At 44.5% G+C, this 16,794-nt stretch overlaps 1 protein-coding gene across 1 annotated transcript; it reads right to left on the bottom strand.

Annotated features, from left to right (window-relative positions):
* Positions 1–745: 745 nt before the first annotated feature.
* Positions 746–15,803, bottom strand: IL7R (interleukin 7 receptor). Its single transcript, XM_064736135.1, has 8 exons — positions 15,710–15,803; positions 10,837–10,975; positions 9,453–9,607; positions 7,717–7,871; positions 5,789–5,966; positions 4,863–4,953; positions 2,952–3,027; positions 746–1,639 (listed from the first exon to the last, which is right to left on the bottom strand). Exons 1-8 carry the CDS (start codon positions 15,798–15,800, stop codon positions 1,136–1,138), a joined length of 1,389 nt encoding a protein of 462 aa, XP_064592205.1. The 5' UTR covers positions 15,801–15,803; the 3' UTR covers positions 746–1,135.
* Positions 15,804–16,794: the final 991 nt, after the last annotated feature.

Raw genomic sequence — 16,794 nt, 5'->3', positions numbered from 1 at the left:
AAAAAATCTCATGGCAAACTATAAGATATTTTAAAAAAACTGAATTAGGTCTTGTGATCTCTGGCAAGGATCCACGACATTCCATCCATCTTCCTATGTCAGATGTTGCATGAGAACATTGCCTGTCCAAATTCATAGTACTTGTGTGCAGTCACAGCCATTGGGAATAATGCTAGTAAACAAACATGGTCAGCCCAGTCTCTGGCATGGAAAGCACTTATGCTACACTAATAATTGCAAAAGAGCTGCAGAAAAGGAGAGTATCATGCAATTTACAGACCTAATTCAGCCCCTAGGAAGAGAAAGGACTTTGCTTCTCATAGTTGGTACATGAAATGTTGAAGACCTCAAAAGTATTAGCCGAAGCACCTGTGCATCCTGTAACTGGCTTAAGGGCAAATCTTTGCCAATAGCAAAAAAGTAGTGGCATTTAGGGTTTGCTTTGTTTTAATTTGAGTCTCAAAACCCCCATCCAAAAAAACCCCAAAACAAAAACAACCAAACCAAAAACTAAATCCATCTCAGGAAACATCTTCCTCAGGTGGGCCCATGTAACAATTTTGCTGGGCACTCAGCCAACTCTCATTGTGGTGCTCAAGCTGCCTGAATTGCCAGGCATCTAATACTTGATAGCAACTCTAATTTCCTGTCTCTTTTGTCTTTTTACTGTCTTTTGACTGACTGGGGGGGGAGTTAGTCTTGACCCACCAGTGTTTAAAAGAGGTTGGGTTCTATTTAAAAGGAATTTATTGCCATATTTCTTGCTAAGGCATTACTAAGAGCTTAACTTTGTAACCAAGAGGGTAACAAAAGAGTTCATTAATTTCTAGGAGACATGCTGTGATCCTCGGCTGGGACTGCATTGTCACTGCTCTGGGTTAATCACATTTGAAGATCGGAATCAGGCTGAATTAAATTTAATTTCTGCTGCAGTGAAGACGGCTAGCAGCATACTGAATGCTGAGATGGGCTGATTCTCACTGCAGTGTGGAGATCCCCCTTCCCTGCAGGCTGCACCGTGAGCAGAGCGCATGAGGGAGGTGGGAACGCTCAGGATACGGGAAAACAGGGCCAGAAACCTTCAGTATCCTGCGTGTGCTGGAGAAAAAACTGCATGCTGCAATTCTTGTGAGATTTACTGGACTTTGTAGAAGTTGGACATTGTGACGTAGGCTTCCTCATTGTTGGGGGATCTCATGTCACTGCGAGGCAGCATCTGGCACCGGGCGTCGCCGTTCAGGGGCTCCGGATGGGGCTGCCCCGAAGGATCCAGGGCACGGGTGGGGGAAAGGCTGAAACCATCGTGGTGCAGGGGCGCCCTGTTGCCGTGGCAAAGCTCATAGGTGCTGGAGCTGCAGCTGCCCTCGGTGACTGCAAACGGGCTGGGGCCCAGCAGCCTGTGCAGGGCGTCAGCCGGCCAGACCCCTTCGTAAGACACCGGCAGGTTTGGGCTGGTTTTGTCTGCCATGGCAGGGGTCATCTTCAGGTCTGATCCACTCCTGAATTTTTCTGGAAGGCTTGTCTCTGGAGCAGTTGATGGCTGCAGAAAATTTTCCAGTTCAGCTTTTGCCCAAAGGCCATCCACTTTATGGATATGAACATAACCAAAACTCTCTGGGTTAAAGCTTATATCAAAATTCTGTGTGGCAAAGGGAACAGCACAGTTAGTCAACAGTGGGTGTTAGCTTAAGATAAAAGATACTTTGATAGTTTATTTTAGAAGGGTATTTATTATTTCTTTAACTCCAGATGTAACCCTGAGCAGGCTGAACAATAGGTTAGCACAGAATAAATTATCACATGGCTGAAAGTCCCTTTTTCTATTAACTTCATTCATCCAGTGTCCTCCTCTGGGCAGTACCCCCAGAGAGTGTTTTATGCTCTATACAGTGTTTCAGAGACTTTTGTGAGACACATTTATTGCCTGCCTGCCATTTCACAGGAAGGAGTGTGCCCACCCAGGTGGTTTCTTTCAGTTTTGCCTTCCTAATTTAGCAGCAAGGGAAGTAAAAATTTGCCACGACTTCCTGAAAAACGTTAGGAATCCCTCAGCTGGGGAACACAGGGGCTGGGGGAGCTGTGTTAGGCCTCCTATGAAATTTAAAATATGTTAATAATGTACCTGGAATGAACAGCACTAATGCCTTACTCATCCAACTGGCTTTTAACTGGCAAAGCAGTTCACATACTGCATGATTTATGAACAATGCTGCTGACCATGTCAGGGTGCATGGACACCACCAGGGATGTTTGCAAGAGGTCGCCATCCAGCTCATGATCACAGTTGTGTAGAATCACCAAGCAGCTTGGTTGGAAAGGAACTGTGGAGTCCAGCTTTCTGCCAGAAGCAGGACCTGGATTAGGCTGTTCAGAGCCCTATCAAGCCATGCCTTAAACATATCCCCAAAGGGGAACCTACCTTGTCTTTGGGCAGGCTACACAGTGTTTAATTCTTTTCACAAGGAAGATTCTTTCCTTGTATCTGGAAGATTTCCCTGAAGCAACACATGCTTGTTGTCTCTGTTACCAGAGGCGTGTGTTTCCTATCTCCACACAGCTGTGTGATGAGAGCATCTTTCCCATCTCTCTACATATACCTTAGGTATTGGAAGGTTGTAAATAGTATGCCCCACGCCAAGCTTCCTTTTCTTCTGTAAAGAAACTTAATTCCTTCAGCCTTTCTTCATACATCAACTTCCCAAGACCTCTGTACATATTTTGTGCAAGTCAAACTTCAGGCACTAGGTCAATTTTGTATTATTTCCATACCCTTGGCTGACATCTGCATGAGCAAATGTGAGCTCTTTTCAGTGAAATGTAGAAGTAATTTCTGAAAGATGTCCTAGCTCATGCAGCACATGCACATACTGTCTCTCATGAGTGTTAGCTTTGTCCCCAAGAGTCTGCGCTCAGATGGAAAGATGGAAGAACAGATGGAAGAACATACATACGTTTTTTGGCTTCTTGCATAATTGCTCCAGCGTTTTTTTATGGTCAGGAAGGTTTGGCCATACAGCAGGCTTGATCCTGAAACAGCAACAGTAGACAAAAAGCAGCATGAGAGAGGGCTATGTTGAGGTGTCAGAGGTCCATGTTGCATCATTTCTACCAGTGCTCACAAAGCCTTAGGGCTGGCTGGCATTATCCAGAATAAAGTCAGAGAAGCCTCAGAATAAACCAGACAAGAGAAGAGGAATTGTAAAGGTCACCAAAAAGTCATTGTTCTTTGGAGCACGCAAATTGTCACAGTTAAAAGAAAGCACTTCACTAAGTACTGGAAATGCAGCAAATTATGCTGGCAAAGAGTTTGTTGCTTGTTTTCATCTAGCTGTGTGAACAGGGCTCTGTGTGGTGAAACTGTTTTCTCTAAGTGCAAGAAGATGCTGTGGTTAAAGTGGAAATTTGCTGATACTCGCTTCTGTTCAATTAATTCAAAGAATGGCATATTGTCCCATTCCTTGGCCAGCAATTTGAGTTTCAGACAACTCTCCTGTAGTCTTATGCTACAGGTCTCATTTTTGCTACCTTGATCAGCGAAGTTCTCATGTTGTGCTGCTTGATGCTGTCACCTATGATGCATCTAGAGAATGCTGTCCAACTGATTTTCAATCATTGCAGTGTTAAAATTATACATGTATATGAATATTTATTTAATTTTATTTATGTGCCTGTGTGGCTGTATATATGCACATGTATAAAACCCTCTTCTTTCTAAAATGGAAATATCTGGGATCAAAAAGTCTCACCTGTTTTTTGCTGCAGTTATATATAAGCAAGTCTTCTAGCAAAGTTAGATAATCACAGGTTCTCAGCAACAGTAAAATGCAAGAACAAGAAATCTCAAGCTCCCTCTATACTTGTGAATAAAGCAGCACTAGAGCAGATAACTCCAGTGTCTAAAATGTGTAATTATTAAAATTGTTTGTGGCATGGTATGGCTGGGCCAACTAATATTGTTCAGATAATCCCCATGTGTTACTCTGGAGTTGGCACAGCCCAAGTGTTGCCCCAAAAAGGAGCTCAACACAGAGTTACCTCTCTTGAGGTGGGTGTCATGGACCGACTGCTCTGAGTGTTGCTGAAGAGTCCTGGGCTTTCTATCTTGCAAGGAGTTCATCTTCTACAGATAAACTTGGATTTCATCCCTCCAGATTCTAGTTTCATAACATTATCTACATATCTGTTCATTTTCTTAAGCTTGTCAGCTCTAGTGAGCCATGTCATTAAAAACATATCAGCAGTCATCCATCTACTGCTGTGTAGCAGATATACAAAAAAACCCGACTGCAGCCCAAGGACTACTTGGGTAATTAATGTATCCTTAGACCCAGTTGGGGCTGGTCTTGCCTTGTGGCTGGCTGGAAGAGGATTTGGCCAGGCTGGTGTCTGGCACCATCGAGGCAGAGGGCTCTGCCCTGCTGCTTCCGAAAGCACCACAGAGCAAACAGCCCCCTGACTCAGCCTGTGAAAGGAAAAGAGGTCATCACTCTGGCATGCTGTTTCCACACTTAGGAGTTTGCTAAAACCCGCAAGTTCCTTTCTTTTCTGGATTTTGCTTGAAGTTTGTGAGTCAAATTTGCCTCCACTGAGACACTGAGTCTGTAAGTGCTCTGTGGTGACTTTGGCTCGCTGGAGTTCCCAGAGTTTTGAGCTCAGGACTGAAATCTGGTCCAAGTGGCAGGTCATCTTCTGCCTGCCAACACTGTCTCTTGTATTGCTCATTTCTACTCTTTGCTTGCCATCAGCTTGGTACAGAGTTCCAGAGATGGAGAGAGAATAGTTCACAAGTATAACAGGGGAAAGCAATAAGACTGTCAGAACAGGATTGTGTTCCAAAACCTTTTCTGATACAAAGAGATTACCTGTTTTCCCAAAAAACTACGATCAGTGCAATCACAACAACGGACAGCATGAATCCCAGGATGGAGAGTATAACCATGACCACACTGCTGTCTAAAGGAAAACAAAGAGCATCAGCCAGTGCATGTAAATGTCTCACGGTTAAGCCACCCTAACAGTGATGTCTTTTCAGATGATAAATTAGGAATTAACACCAAGTATTGCACTTGCTCATCACTGGGCTGGGCTCATTTCTCCTGCCTCCGTGAAGGAGGTGAATGATAGACAGCCCCAGCCTCAGCACTTGGCTGAGCTTCGAGCTGGGTTCACAGCCTGGATTAAAGCAGCTTGAAGTGTGCTGTCACCTTCTGTGCATTGAAATCAGGACTCACTGTGTCCTCACAGCAGCACAGAGATGACTTCTAACACCTGTAATGCTGAGGTGCCCCTGGGGACTGGGGGGACCCAAGGACCACAAAGATTATTCATGTGCAGAGATGAGATTTTATCCTGTGTTGCCTTTGTGATTCAAGTGCCATGTTCACACCCAAGCCCAGGGTTCTGAAATGGGTCATGCTTCGCAGCTCTGTGCCTTACCCAAAATGCAAGCTCTTCCTTCCCCTGGCAAGCCAGCCAGCAGCAAGCAGTGAGTCAGCCTTCATCTGCCTCTGCACCCACACCCTCATGCTCTCATGGCAGCACTTCCTCTGACCTTATTGCCCTTGAGTGAGATTTAAATCTTCCTGGAGAGCCAGCCCCAGACCAGAGCAATCCAGCTGCTCTGTGAGTCACCTCCCTGGAGTGCCTGTGTCTGTGAGCGCTGAGCCTGCTGTGGCTGTGGGCTCTTCCCTCCCCATTCCCTCATCCCTGCTGCTGCTGAGGCTGGCCAGGGAGCCCAGACCCCAGCTCTGCTTTCCTTCAGAAGGACAAAAGTGTTTTCAGCTCTTACAGCTTTCAGTGGAACGCTGCTCTCTTGCTGTTTTGAAGCTCTTGGAAGTGCTCCATTCACTCCATGTGCCCTTAAAATAATCTCCATTGGGCTGAGAACGTACTTTCACCTCATACGATGCTTCATTTTCAAGGTTTTTCCCCAGCAATTTTATCTGAAGGTATGGTGACTCTATTGTCTAAACACACACACACAGACACACACACACAAAAAGAATACAATTATTTTTCCAGCAGACAGTGAAGAATTATCCTCGAATTCAGCAAAATATGTGAGATCAGGTGCATCCCTGAAATGCTATGCTGTTTACTCCATCTGCCTAGCTATTACACAGGTGCTTATCAGGGCATCAGCCTAGTTAAACAGGAGCATAGTCCAGATAATATTGAGAAGAGAGACAAATGCTGGATAAAAGCTTTTTAGGAAAACAGCTGCGAGTATTAACTGTGCTTTGTGGCAGCTGACACTGCTGTAGGAAATATATGCTTCCATGAAAGGCTCAGAGGAGAGATGGGGAAAAAATATATTTCTGCAGCATAAAAAGACAATGTCTGAGAGGACAGTTACAGGAAAGAAGCAGAAATCCTGCGGCGCAGCTCTGGTGCTCTCCATTTCAATATATTTTGCTGCCTGAATCCATTTTCTTTTTCCCTTAAGTTCTTTGATGTTTGATCTTTATATATTTTCAAGCCTAATCAACAAGGAAGGAGATTTAATCTGTGAAACAGAGAGCAGTTAATAAGCAATCTCTAAATGATGTCCAGATGTTAGAAAAACAAATTACTGGTGGGTAGAATTGCCTCGTTAAGGTTTGGGTCTTGCCATGCTTGGACGGTGTGAGACCTGGGGGGAGGTTAACAAAGCTTGGCAAGAAGTATGCAGTGATGGTAATGGACACAAAGAGTGCAGAATTTTTGGGCCATAATAGAGGACATTTGGCAGAACACCCAAGATAAGGAAGAAACTAATAAAGACCACTCAGTGACTGTGCTGAATCAGCTCTGGCTAGAAGGTAATTCTGGCAGGAGCAGATCACGACTGCTGACTCATGGCCCACCTGGACAAGGGAGCCACCAACTCAAGGGAAGACAAAGACTGAGCCTGAGGGCCAATTAGCATGAGATGGGAGAGAATCATTAACCTGTAGAAGATGGAACACTAATTGATAAGAGAAGTATGTAACTTGTGGCCAAGGAACACTAATTACTTTGTTTGCTAAAATGTATTAATAGTAAAATGTTTTGGTAGTTGGTGTGCTTGATTTGTGGAATACCACTGAGCACCCAGGCTTGTGCAACTGGAACAGTCAATGTCTCTCTCCACTGTGTAATTACTGCCTTGTTGCACTCCAGGTAACAAACCTGATTTTGGTGGAGAGCACTGTGTTCCCTCTGCAGTAGGGAAACCAGGTGTAGTCCATGCTCTCAAACATTGTGAGCAGCTTTTGCATGGACACCCTGGTGACAGGGGACACAGAGATCCCGGCAGCCACAGGCAGACCCCCTCCACAGCCTCAGACAGCCTGAGGGTGGGAGAGCTGCAGGGCTGCCTTGGGAGCCTGGAGGGATTCAGTGGAAAAGGAGGAGATGTGAAGAAACTTGAAAAATAAGTAGAGGCAACAAGTTTTACTGACTGATGAGCACAGAAAGTAACAGCAAAACCACCACAGCAAAGAGCAAACTTAGAATGGTTCAACACATTGTGTCTTCTATTCCCACTGCAAAGCCGAAATTAATGAAACCTCTTTTGACTGATAGTCTAAGATTTGTAATATTTGAAATTTCCAAATGCCAAATGTTGCACCTTTCCAAATTTTCAGATGGAGATCTGCAGAAATGAAGATTTTTACATTTTTACATGCTACAGGTAATTTTGATAATGTTGAATTTTGGAAATTAGTGTGAGCACACCAATGCATCACCACTTACCTTCCAAGTACCTTCTTTCTGCCGATAGGCTACTTGGTGGACTAGCTTGTCCTTTAAGTATTTCTTCCTTGAGTGTGGCGTGCAGTAACGAATGAGATATTCATTTGCCTCCCTTTCATAGGTGATGTTTATAGCAAATGGTACTTCGGGCTTAACTGCAAATGACAACAAACCAGGATAACACAGGAGCAGAATAATATTAGAAAATAAACAGGGTTTGAAATGTGAACAAAAGTTCACTTCGGGTTACAGCCCTGCAGGGTGACCTATCTTGAGGAAGAGCTGTCCTGAGTTAGGCAATCCTCATGCTGAACCCCAGCTCACCCTTGTGCCCTGATCCTGAGAGGGGCTGGGTTTTGACCTGCTAGAGAAGGAGACTGACCAGCGGGGAGCGGCTTCTGAGGGATGTGACATTTAGTCTTGGAAAACAATTCCTGACCATGCCAGCCCCTGTGGCAGCTTGAAGCCCTGAAATCCAGTCCCTCTAGCCATTGCTCTGAGATGCAGGCCCCTGGCAAAACCCAGCTGGGAGGAGGTGCTCGGGAACACCCTGTGCTCAGGCACCACTGTGTCTGTCTGTCAGGGCAGTGGGACAGAGGGAACTACAAACTCTGATGGTGTTAGATAGACCAGAGGGGGCTGTGGCTCCACAACCTTGCTGTGAACCCACATCTAACCTGGTCTGCAGGAGACTTGCCAAAGACCATCTGTGCAAATACATCAAGTCCAAAATGCAGCTCTCAGGGCTCTCTCCAAGCTGAGCCTGAGCTGGATGTGTTTGAGACCTGCAGGCACTTGTGGCTGTGTCACTGAATTCACCTGGATAAGTAAATCAGCTCTCACAGCAACACAGAGCCCACACCTCTCTCCTCTCAGGAAAACACATATAGCCATAAATTGTTCTTGCTCCTTCTACAACCCCCATATACTTAGATCTTCCACAGTTTTTAGAGTAGGCACTGCCAGAGATGGTCCAGGCTGGCCCATAAACTAAGAGGTAATGTAAGATTATTACAAAACTATTGGACTGTGGCAGAAATGTTTCACAAGAGAGGGATGCTGCAGTGCCTACTGCCAACCAGAGACAAAGCAATGTGGCACCAGAGAAGAACAGAGAAGAATCTGTCCTACCCAGGCTTCTCTGCTGCCCTGGAATGACACTGGTTACCAAGAACAGTAAATCCTGTGAATCCCCTTGAGTTTCCTATTTCTTGGCTCAGGCAGGTCCCTGGTGAGTGTTAGCCTGTTCACAGTTACCAGTGCAGGATGCATCTTGTTCAGGCTACAGGATGCACCATGAAGTGAGATCTTGCAGCCTTGTGCTCCCTGTGCTACTGGGCTCATGCCATCCGTGGGCTGGCCAGGCCCTAAACTGCATAATCCCTGTCAGAGATTAACAAAATGTCCCTTTTTGGCAGTTCATCCTCACTCAGGAACAGCAGCTTCAGCCCTGGATTGGGATTCAGTCTATGTCCAGGTCTGGGCAGTGTCACCATCAGCCTGAATTCAGCTACGCATTTTGAATGGAGGCTAATAATGATGGCTTTGAGTCAGGGGAAACACCACGCTCTGATAACACCCCAATCCAGGCTACACGCCCTGCTAAAATGCTATTTTATGCTGCCTTCATCCAGATTGACCCTTAGGTTTTGTGCTGGGCTATTTTTTCCCCATTAACGCCTATAACATAACATCCATGTTTTTAAACTTCTTAAACAAAATGTTAAGTGTCTCACCAATGTCAGTTACAACCAGACTCCTGCAGACCCTTCTCTTCATCTCAGAGTACATGCAAACATCTCTGTTTGAGAGTATATCAATGAACTGTAAGAAGAATACATCTTCCTGTTTCTTCATGTTGGAGCAGGCATAATTGTTGTCTTCCTTGGTACTGTTGGCCAAAGTGACACAACAATAATTTCTTCTCAGTGTTAATATGACTTAACTACTTACTATAAGAGATCTATCCTGCTTGCACCTTTCACTTATCTCACTGAAGTGAGACTCCATGTGAAATAAGAAATAATGCAATGCAAATAAGAAGTTTGAGAGATTGATAATGTTTTTCCTTGTGGTCCTTGAGCACAATAATAAAGTGATGTGAATCACACTGAGCATCACAGACCTCTTGAGAAAAAAATGCAATTATTTAATTGGAGGTGCATGTGTTAAAATTTTGCATCTTCAAAAAATACTTTACCACTGCTATTTTTAAGTATAAGGGAATGTGTTTTGATGTTTTCTGAAGATACAGAGAAATTTCTTATTGACTTAGGTGGTAGCAAGTAGAGGCCAACAGTCAGCCTGTCCTTGAGGGAATCACATGGTGGTTTTAAAACTTTTTTTTCCATTTGTGTGGTTCCCATGTTTGAGAACTGCCGTAAAACTTCAGCCAAAACCAGTAACAAGTCCCATGAAAACAGAAAAATTCTAATAAACTATAAGGAATAAAAGGAAATAATTAGCTACTAGTATATGAAGATTCACAAAAAATATCCACTTCTTTTTTTGGCTGCCACACAGCTTTCAGTTTCAGGAAACGCAGAAAATGGGAAAAGGATCTGTATGCTCAAGAAACAAAATATGATCTTCAGCTTGGTGCAACTGCGAAAAAAAAGGGTGGAAAGAGTTTCAAGGCCTCAATAGGAAGTGGAGATGACTGATGTGTTTGATAACTGTTGGAGGTTTGTGTGCTTGGGTGTATTTCTTGTATGTCTCTGTGTGCAAAGACAATAGCTGAGTTTTTGTCTTAACCTAGATGAAGGCATTTTCTCGGGCACAGAAAATTAACCTTCTACTGAAGAATTTTCTGTGGTAAGGATTTAGTCTTCAAAAACATTTTTTAAAATACCATTTAAATTAAAGTAAAAAACTCTCAGTTCATGCTTCATATTTCAGAGCAACAGAGGCAAGATTAGAACTATTGTAGGCACTATAATCCCCTTTAGAGGCGCTTCCAGCTCTTTCTTTTTTCTTATTAGGGAGTTATGTTCTGCTTCAGTAAACTCCTCTTCTTTGCTGAATACAGTACTCAAACTTGGCAAAATAGGATTTTGTCTAGCTTTGCTGCCCCTGTTTCCCTGCATGTTATTTACTAAGGGACAGACTGACAGCACTTACCACAGAGACAGGGTGTAGTTAGTGTTGTAAGGAGACAGCTCGGTGAAATTGCAGGTCAGGCTGCTGAAGGAGTCCTTAATTTCCAGCTGGCTGAAGCAATCAATGTCAAAATTGTCTGGTTCGTCATCCCCGAGAGTCCCTAAGGAGATATTCACAAGATGTTACTGAAGTAAACCTGTGAGTGTATTTGATTTGCAGCTCCATTGTATAGGAGGTTGTTTCTTTATGTGGTTGCCTGAAAGAAAGAGGCTGAACCCACCTGTTTTGTAAGAATCAGAGAGACCTTGTCCAAAACGAAGTTAAAAGACATTTGCACCTCTCAAGATTGCTCTCCCTTCATGCCAGCCAAGTCCACCCACACGCAAGAATATTTTGGTGCCATGAGGCGGCTAAGCCACATTTTGGTTGTACTGGAAAGCTTTTTGAAATGTCACGAATTTGGGCTCAGGAGGGAAATCTTAGACTTTCTGCCAGAATGCATGGCTTCCTGCAAATTTGCTTCAATGACTAACAACACAATCATGATTTGAGTAAAAGCATAATTTTAAAAACCTACACTTGGCATGTTTAAGGCCAGTGATGTAAAAAATGACGCTTCTGAGAGAAGTCCTTTGTGGCAGAAAATGCCAGTTTAGCCTCATTTCATGAAAGCTCACCCACTATCGCCAAGTGGATAGGGAAAGGGTTCTTGTTATCAGCCCTAGAATGGATCCTAAGGGCAGGAATGCCCTCTGACTCCTTTCACCAATGGTTAAAGGTACATAAACCTCCTTCCCAAGTCAAGGGATTATGCTCGATCCCCTGCTCCATCCTCTGCTACTCGGACCGGTCCTTGCCATATAGGAGACCTGATACAGTGAGAAAAAGAATCACAGAATCAAAGAAAGTTTTGGATTGGCAGGGATCTTAAAGATCTTTTAGCTTTATCCAGCATGAGCAGGAATGATACCCACAGATCAGTTTGCTCAGGAGCTCATCCAAGTTGGCCTTGAACCCTTCCAGGGATGAGGCATCCACAACTTCTTGTGGCAGCTCGTTCCAGAGCTTCACTATATATAGAGTTTCTTCCTATTATCTAATCCAAATTCCCCTTCTGACATTTAAAACTGTTCCTCCTTGTCCTATTGCTATCTGCTGTGGGGTGTCAGTGACTCAGAACTCACAAACACAGTGGGGAAATGCCTGTTGAAAAATTTCCAATGGAAATTTTCTGGAGAAAATGTCCTGGAGAACATGATGGCCAACTCTTGCTTCTGCAGTCAGACTTTGAGTAAGAGAAGTCCAGAAGTCAGTCAGAAATGCAGAGAAGCACATGAAAGCAGTGCAGGCAGAGGCTGGGAAGGGGACTGCTGCCACCAGCATCTGTGATGAGGTGGGAGCATCTGAAGCTCCAGATCCCTCAGGGAGATCTCTCCCCCATGCCCTAATATTTAGTGCCCATTTGTCACCATGAGCAATTATGCTAAGAAATTACTACTGGTCTTCTCAGCACAGCTCAGGGAGCCCAGATCTCCCTGAAGGACCACAAATGCAGTGTCCTCTAGCAGTGTTGCTGCTTGAGGGGAGAACCTGTGCAGCACAGAGGCAGAGACAGAGACAGAAATGCAGACACAGACAGACACAGACACAGAGAGACGCAGAAATACAGCTGCTGTATTTAACCATCACATTCAAGACAGAGTCACAGAGATCAGCCCAACTCTGGAACAAGTTCTGCAGCAGTTTCACAGAGGTGAGAGTGTTGTCCAGTGCAGCCCTGTGCCATAAGGGCAGACATGCTCGTGCAGGAATATGTACCACATACAGTTGCATATTTGTGGGTAAAAGTATGTGCATAAAAATATGTGTATTCAAAATCTGGGGGATACCAAGTAAGCTGAAATGAATCTGTTTAAAATGGAAAACAACACACCATATTTTATACAGATATATACATCCAAAACTGACATGCACAGATATGTCATTTTCTAAGCCTCTCTTTAAGATTTTACTTGCAACTGCCAGGAGACTTTCTTTATACTCAAGGCAATGTTAAAACTTAAAGGTTAGGATGACTAATCTGCCTTTCTATATGACTGCTTGGTGATCTCTGTAAATGCAAACTGTATACACCAGATTTTGCATCACCTTAAAAACCTGACAATAAATGGCTTATCAAAAAAATTTCAGCTATTCACTATCGATTTGCTGAAAAGTTACAGAAATTTGAATTCATCCCCTATCAGTTTGGTTGCAAAATGAAAAGAAGAAAATGTTTAGTCTTGTAGTTCAAACAAGCATTCAAGGTTTAACCAGCACAGTGAAGCTTTGCTGCCACACTGGAAGGAGAGCTGACCTTACCACTTAGACACTGAACATTCACATTGCAATTATATGGTTCCTTATTCATGGAAATAACATAATAACCATAGAATGCATGATAATTAAACCTCAGGAACAGTGTTAAGTAAGCAACTTGAAATGCTATTTCTGCTATGGTTTTTCCATGGGCTGACTAATTTTTTTGTCTGACATAAGCACGCACACAGTCTCAGCCTCACTTCTGCCCTAAACCTCAGAACCACCACGCACAAATGTGTTTGCTACGTGAATGGTTTTGTGAGTCTGACATGACTCATACTGCTAAGGACTCTTCAGTGAATTAAAAATTTACAAGACTGTTGTAATATTTGCCTTGAGAAGTGCAGACCAGGCAGAGCCATGAACCTGGCTCTGCTGAAATCAAGGCAGGGCTTGGGAAGGAGCGATTCTAAACTGGGATAGAAACTGCTCTCATAGCTAGTCATGGCAGGTCCTTCACAGAAATGGTTTTCTCTTGGTTTGGACAGCATCCAGCAGGATGGTCCAAACCACAGCAGGAATCTCAGGAGCCTTTAGGAAGTGCAGGGTGTTAGCAGAGGCCAAGGACATCCTCACACCCTCGAGCTTCATGCTCTAGAGCCACCAGGACTGACAGCAAGGCGTGACACCAGGGGCACAGCTAAGCACTGCTGTCTCCATGGACAGAGCAGTGTGAGACTCTAGCATTGATGTGATTCAGGCAGAACCTGTTTTATCACAACAGCTTAGATGGGTTGCACAAACCCTACAAGTGTGGGTAGCAGGGCCACTGAGGGTGCTGTGCCCATGAGCCTCCTGTGCCACCTGCACCCCCCCTGCTTGGCCCTCCTCAGCTCTGCCTGGAGCTCCCTGAGGCCTTTTGGGAGCTTCCACCCCTTCTTCCTGCCTGGGGGACAGCAGCTGGGAGGCAGCCTGATGCTCAGAAGGGAGGAGGAGATGGAGGCAAGCGCTGCAATTAGCTCTTCCCTCCTCTGCCCATAAAAGTGCCCATAAGGGCAACGTCATGCCTAAGTTGGCTACTGGCACTTAGTAAGGAGCCAGGGCAAGTCAGAGAGGCAAAGAGTGAAAGTCAAATATCTATCACGGGTCATTTTACCCCAGACTACTTAGTTTGTTGACCAAACACAGGAGATTCATAAAGAAGTCATAAAAGCTGCTAATTGCACAGTGGGGATATTCTGAATCTGTCTTCAAGTATAAGGAAATAATGATTTACTCATGTTAGGGACAAAACAAGCAAAGGTCTAATCATATCTGATTTTGGAAGCCCTGAAGATTTCAGCAAAACCAACAATAAATCTCTGGCATTGAACATTCATCACCACAGCTGCTTTCCAAAGCTGGCTCTAAACAGCTGCCAGTTATACAAATAAATGGCAAATAAAAACCCCAGGGTGGTTAGATGCAGTTCTGAGCCAGTGCCTGTTTTCTTTTAATGAAAAAACTTATCATGCATGTTCTGTCTATGTACATATGTATGTACAACTGCCCAGATACATGTGTTAAAATAAATAACACCCAAAGAAAAATGAGATTCTCTATCTGAGACAGAGCCTAAAAACACAACCATTCTGTCCTAAAAATGAAAACTCTTTTCTTCCCAAACAATGGAGCTCTAGCCTACCAACAGCTTAGTGATAGCCCATATACTTCAGGCATAGTGCACAAATTCTTGTCATTGCTGTTTGTTTAAGTATCAGAGAAATAAGTGTTTAGCAGATTGGGACTGAATATCTAAATCAAACTTTTCATCTCCTTGTTGAGAAAATGAATAGCAGCTTGAAACAGTGGTTTTATTGCTGCTTATTTTGTTTTTATATTTTGCTTATTTATGTTTTTCATCTTGATGCTGCTACATACTTTTCACTGCCCTAAATGAGATCATGAAGTCTACAACAAGGCTGAATTTAAAGTGTTGTTAATTTATAATTATTTGCTGAGCAGAGCATGAATGCTGTTAGTGATGCACTGTGCGAACCCCCTAGCTGAGTTGCTTCATCAGCCATGCTACAAGGAAGACTGGCACTACATCCCATGTACAGCTGATGAAACTGCTTAAAGAAAATGTAAAAGTCTGGCTTTTGAAGTGGAACAGTTTGGGCCAAGTTTGAGTTACATCAAAACGTTTTATTTGGAGGAGACTGGCAAGAGCAAAAGAAGGCAGAACCTCACCCCTCTCTAGTAGCAGCTCAGAGTGACCATGGACTGCAGAAGGGTGAGGTTATCCCTGTTTCCAGGTGTAAGTCCCCACACAAGCACTAGCTACAACAAGGATTAACAGGTCTGGCACTGCATGCCCTGTGCATACAGTTATGGGCTCCCTTATTTCATGTGGATTAGAATGTTACAAGGACAGCAGATTTGGGGATTAAATTAAATAGGCATCCCCCAGCTCCCCCTCAGGCACTGGCACTAAAGAGAGACTGGAAGTTAAAACACAAATGTGTTTAATCCCACAGTTGCATTCTGGATCTCTTAACTGAGGTTTTTCAAGATCATACGTGAGTGGAAAGATGAAGATGAAATGACTCACCATCACCGTCTGCTGAGGTGCAACCACTTTCCCCAAAAGTGGTGTGGAGGAACATGGCGAAAATGCTCAGCACGGTGGTGGGCTGTGTCATCCTGAGCACGCTGCATGTGTGCACAGGGGGTGTGTGTGCGAGAGCCCCGCGCCGCCGCTTTATAGCCCCAGCCTGCCTGCACCTCGCCAGGGGAAATGTAAACATGCCTACGCACAGCCAGGCTGGTGGCAGCGGGCAGGAAGCCAAAGCACAGATAAGTGCTGAGCTTTTACTGCGAAACTGCCTCCCGCTCCTGGACTGAGCACCTTCTGGATCAGCTCGTGAGGGCAAGCCTGGGGAGGCCCAGAGGGGAAGGGAGCACGTTCCACCAACAGTGCTCCTGACTCGGCTGGTGGGACTCGTGCTGCAGGTTCCCTGAGAGCATGGTTTAGTCCTGGCATCCACTTTGCTCCAAAGAGAGGTGCATAGGTCCAAGGGAGAAAAATCTTCCTGGTATGAAACATTAGGTGTGATTTCTTCTGTCTCTCTGACCACCAGGATCAAAAGCAGCACTGCAGCAGGTAATTCCTTAATGTTGTGAGATCCTCCTTGAGCACTCCATTCACCCTCAGCATAAAAAGGACACAGACATATTGAATCAAGGCAAGACAGCAAGTCGAGGAGAAGGCTGGAACACACCTGCTGCACAGACAGATTCTTTACTCTTGTGAGACCCTATCTGGAGCACTCATTCAGCCCCAAGAGAATGGACACAGACAAGGCCAGAGGAAGACAGCAAGATGAGGAGAGGGCTGGAACACACCTGGTGCACAGACAGGCTGAGGGAGCTGGGGTTGTTCATCCCACAGAGGAGAAGGCTCTGCAAAGACTTTATCATGGCCTTTCAGTATGTAAAGGATGCTTATAAGAAAGATAGGGAGAAATCATTTGCCAAGGCCTGTAGTGAGAAAGGAGAAAAGTTTTTAAAATAAAAGAGGGCAGATTAAGATTGGGCATACAAGAGAAAATCTTCCCTGTGAGGGTGGTGAGGTTCTGGCACAGGCTGCCCGGAGAAGCTTTGTCTGCCCCATCGCTGGAAGTGTTCAAGGCCAGC

This window comes from Zonotrichia leucophrys, chromosome Z (assembly GCF_028769735.1).
Source record: "Zonotrichia leucophrys gambelii isolate GWCS_2022_RI chromosome Z, RI_Zleu_2.0, whole genome shotgun sequence".
NCBI lineage: Eukaryota > Metazoa > Chordata > Aves > Passeriformes > Passerellidae > Zonotrichia > Zonotrichia leucophrys.
Note: the sequence above shows the minus strand (reverse complement) of the source record. Positions and strands in the feature narration are given on the sequence as shown.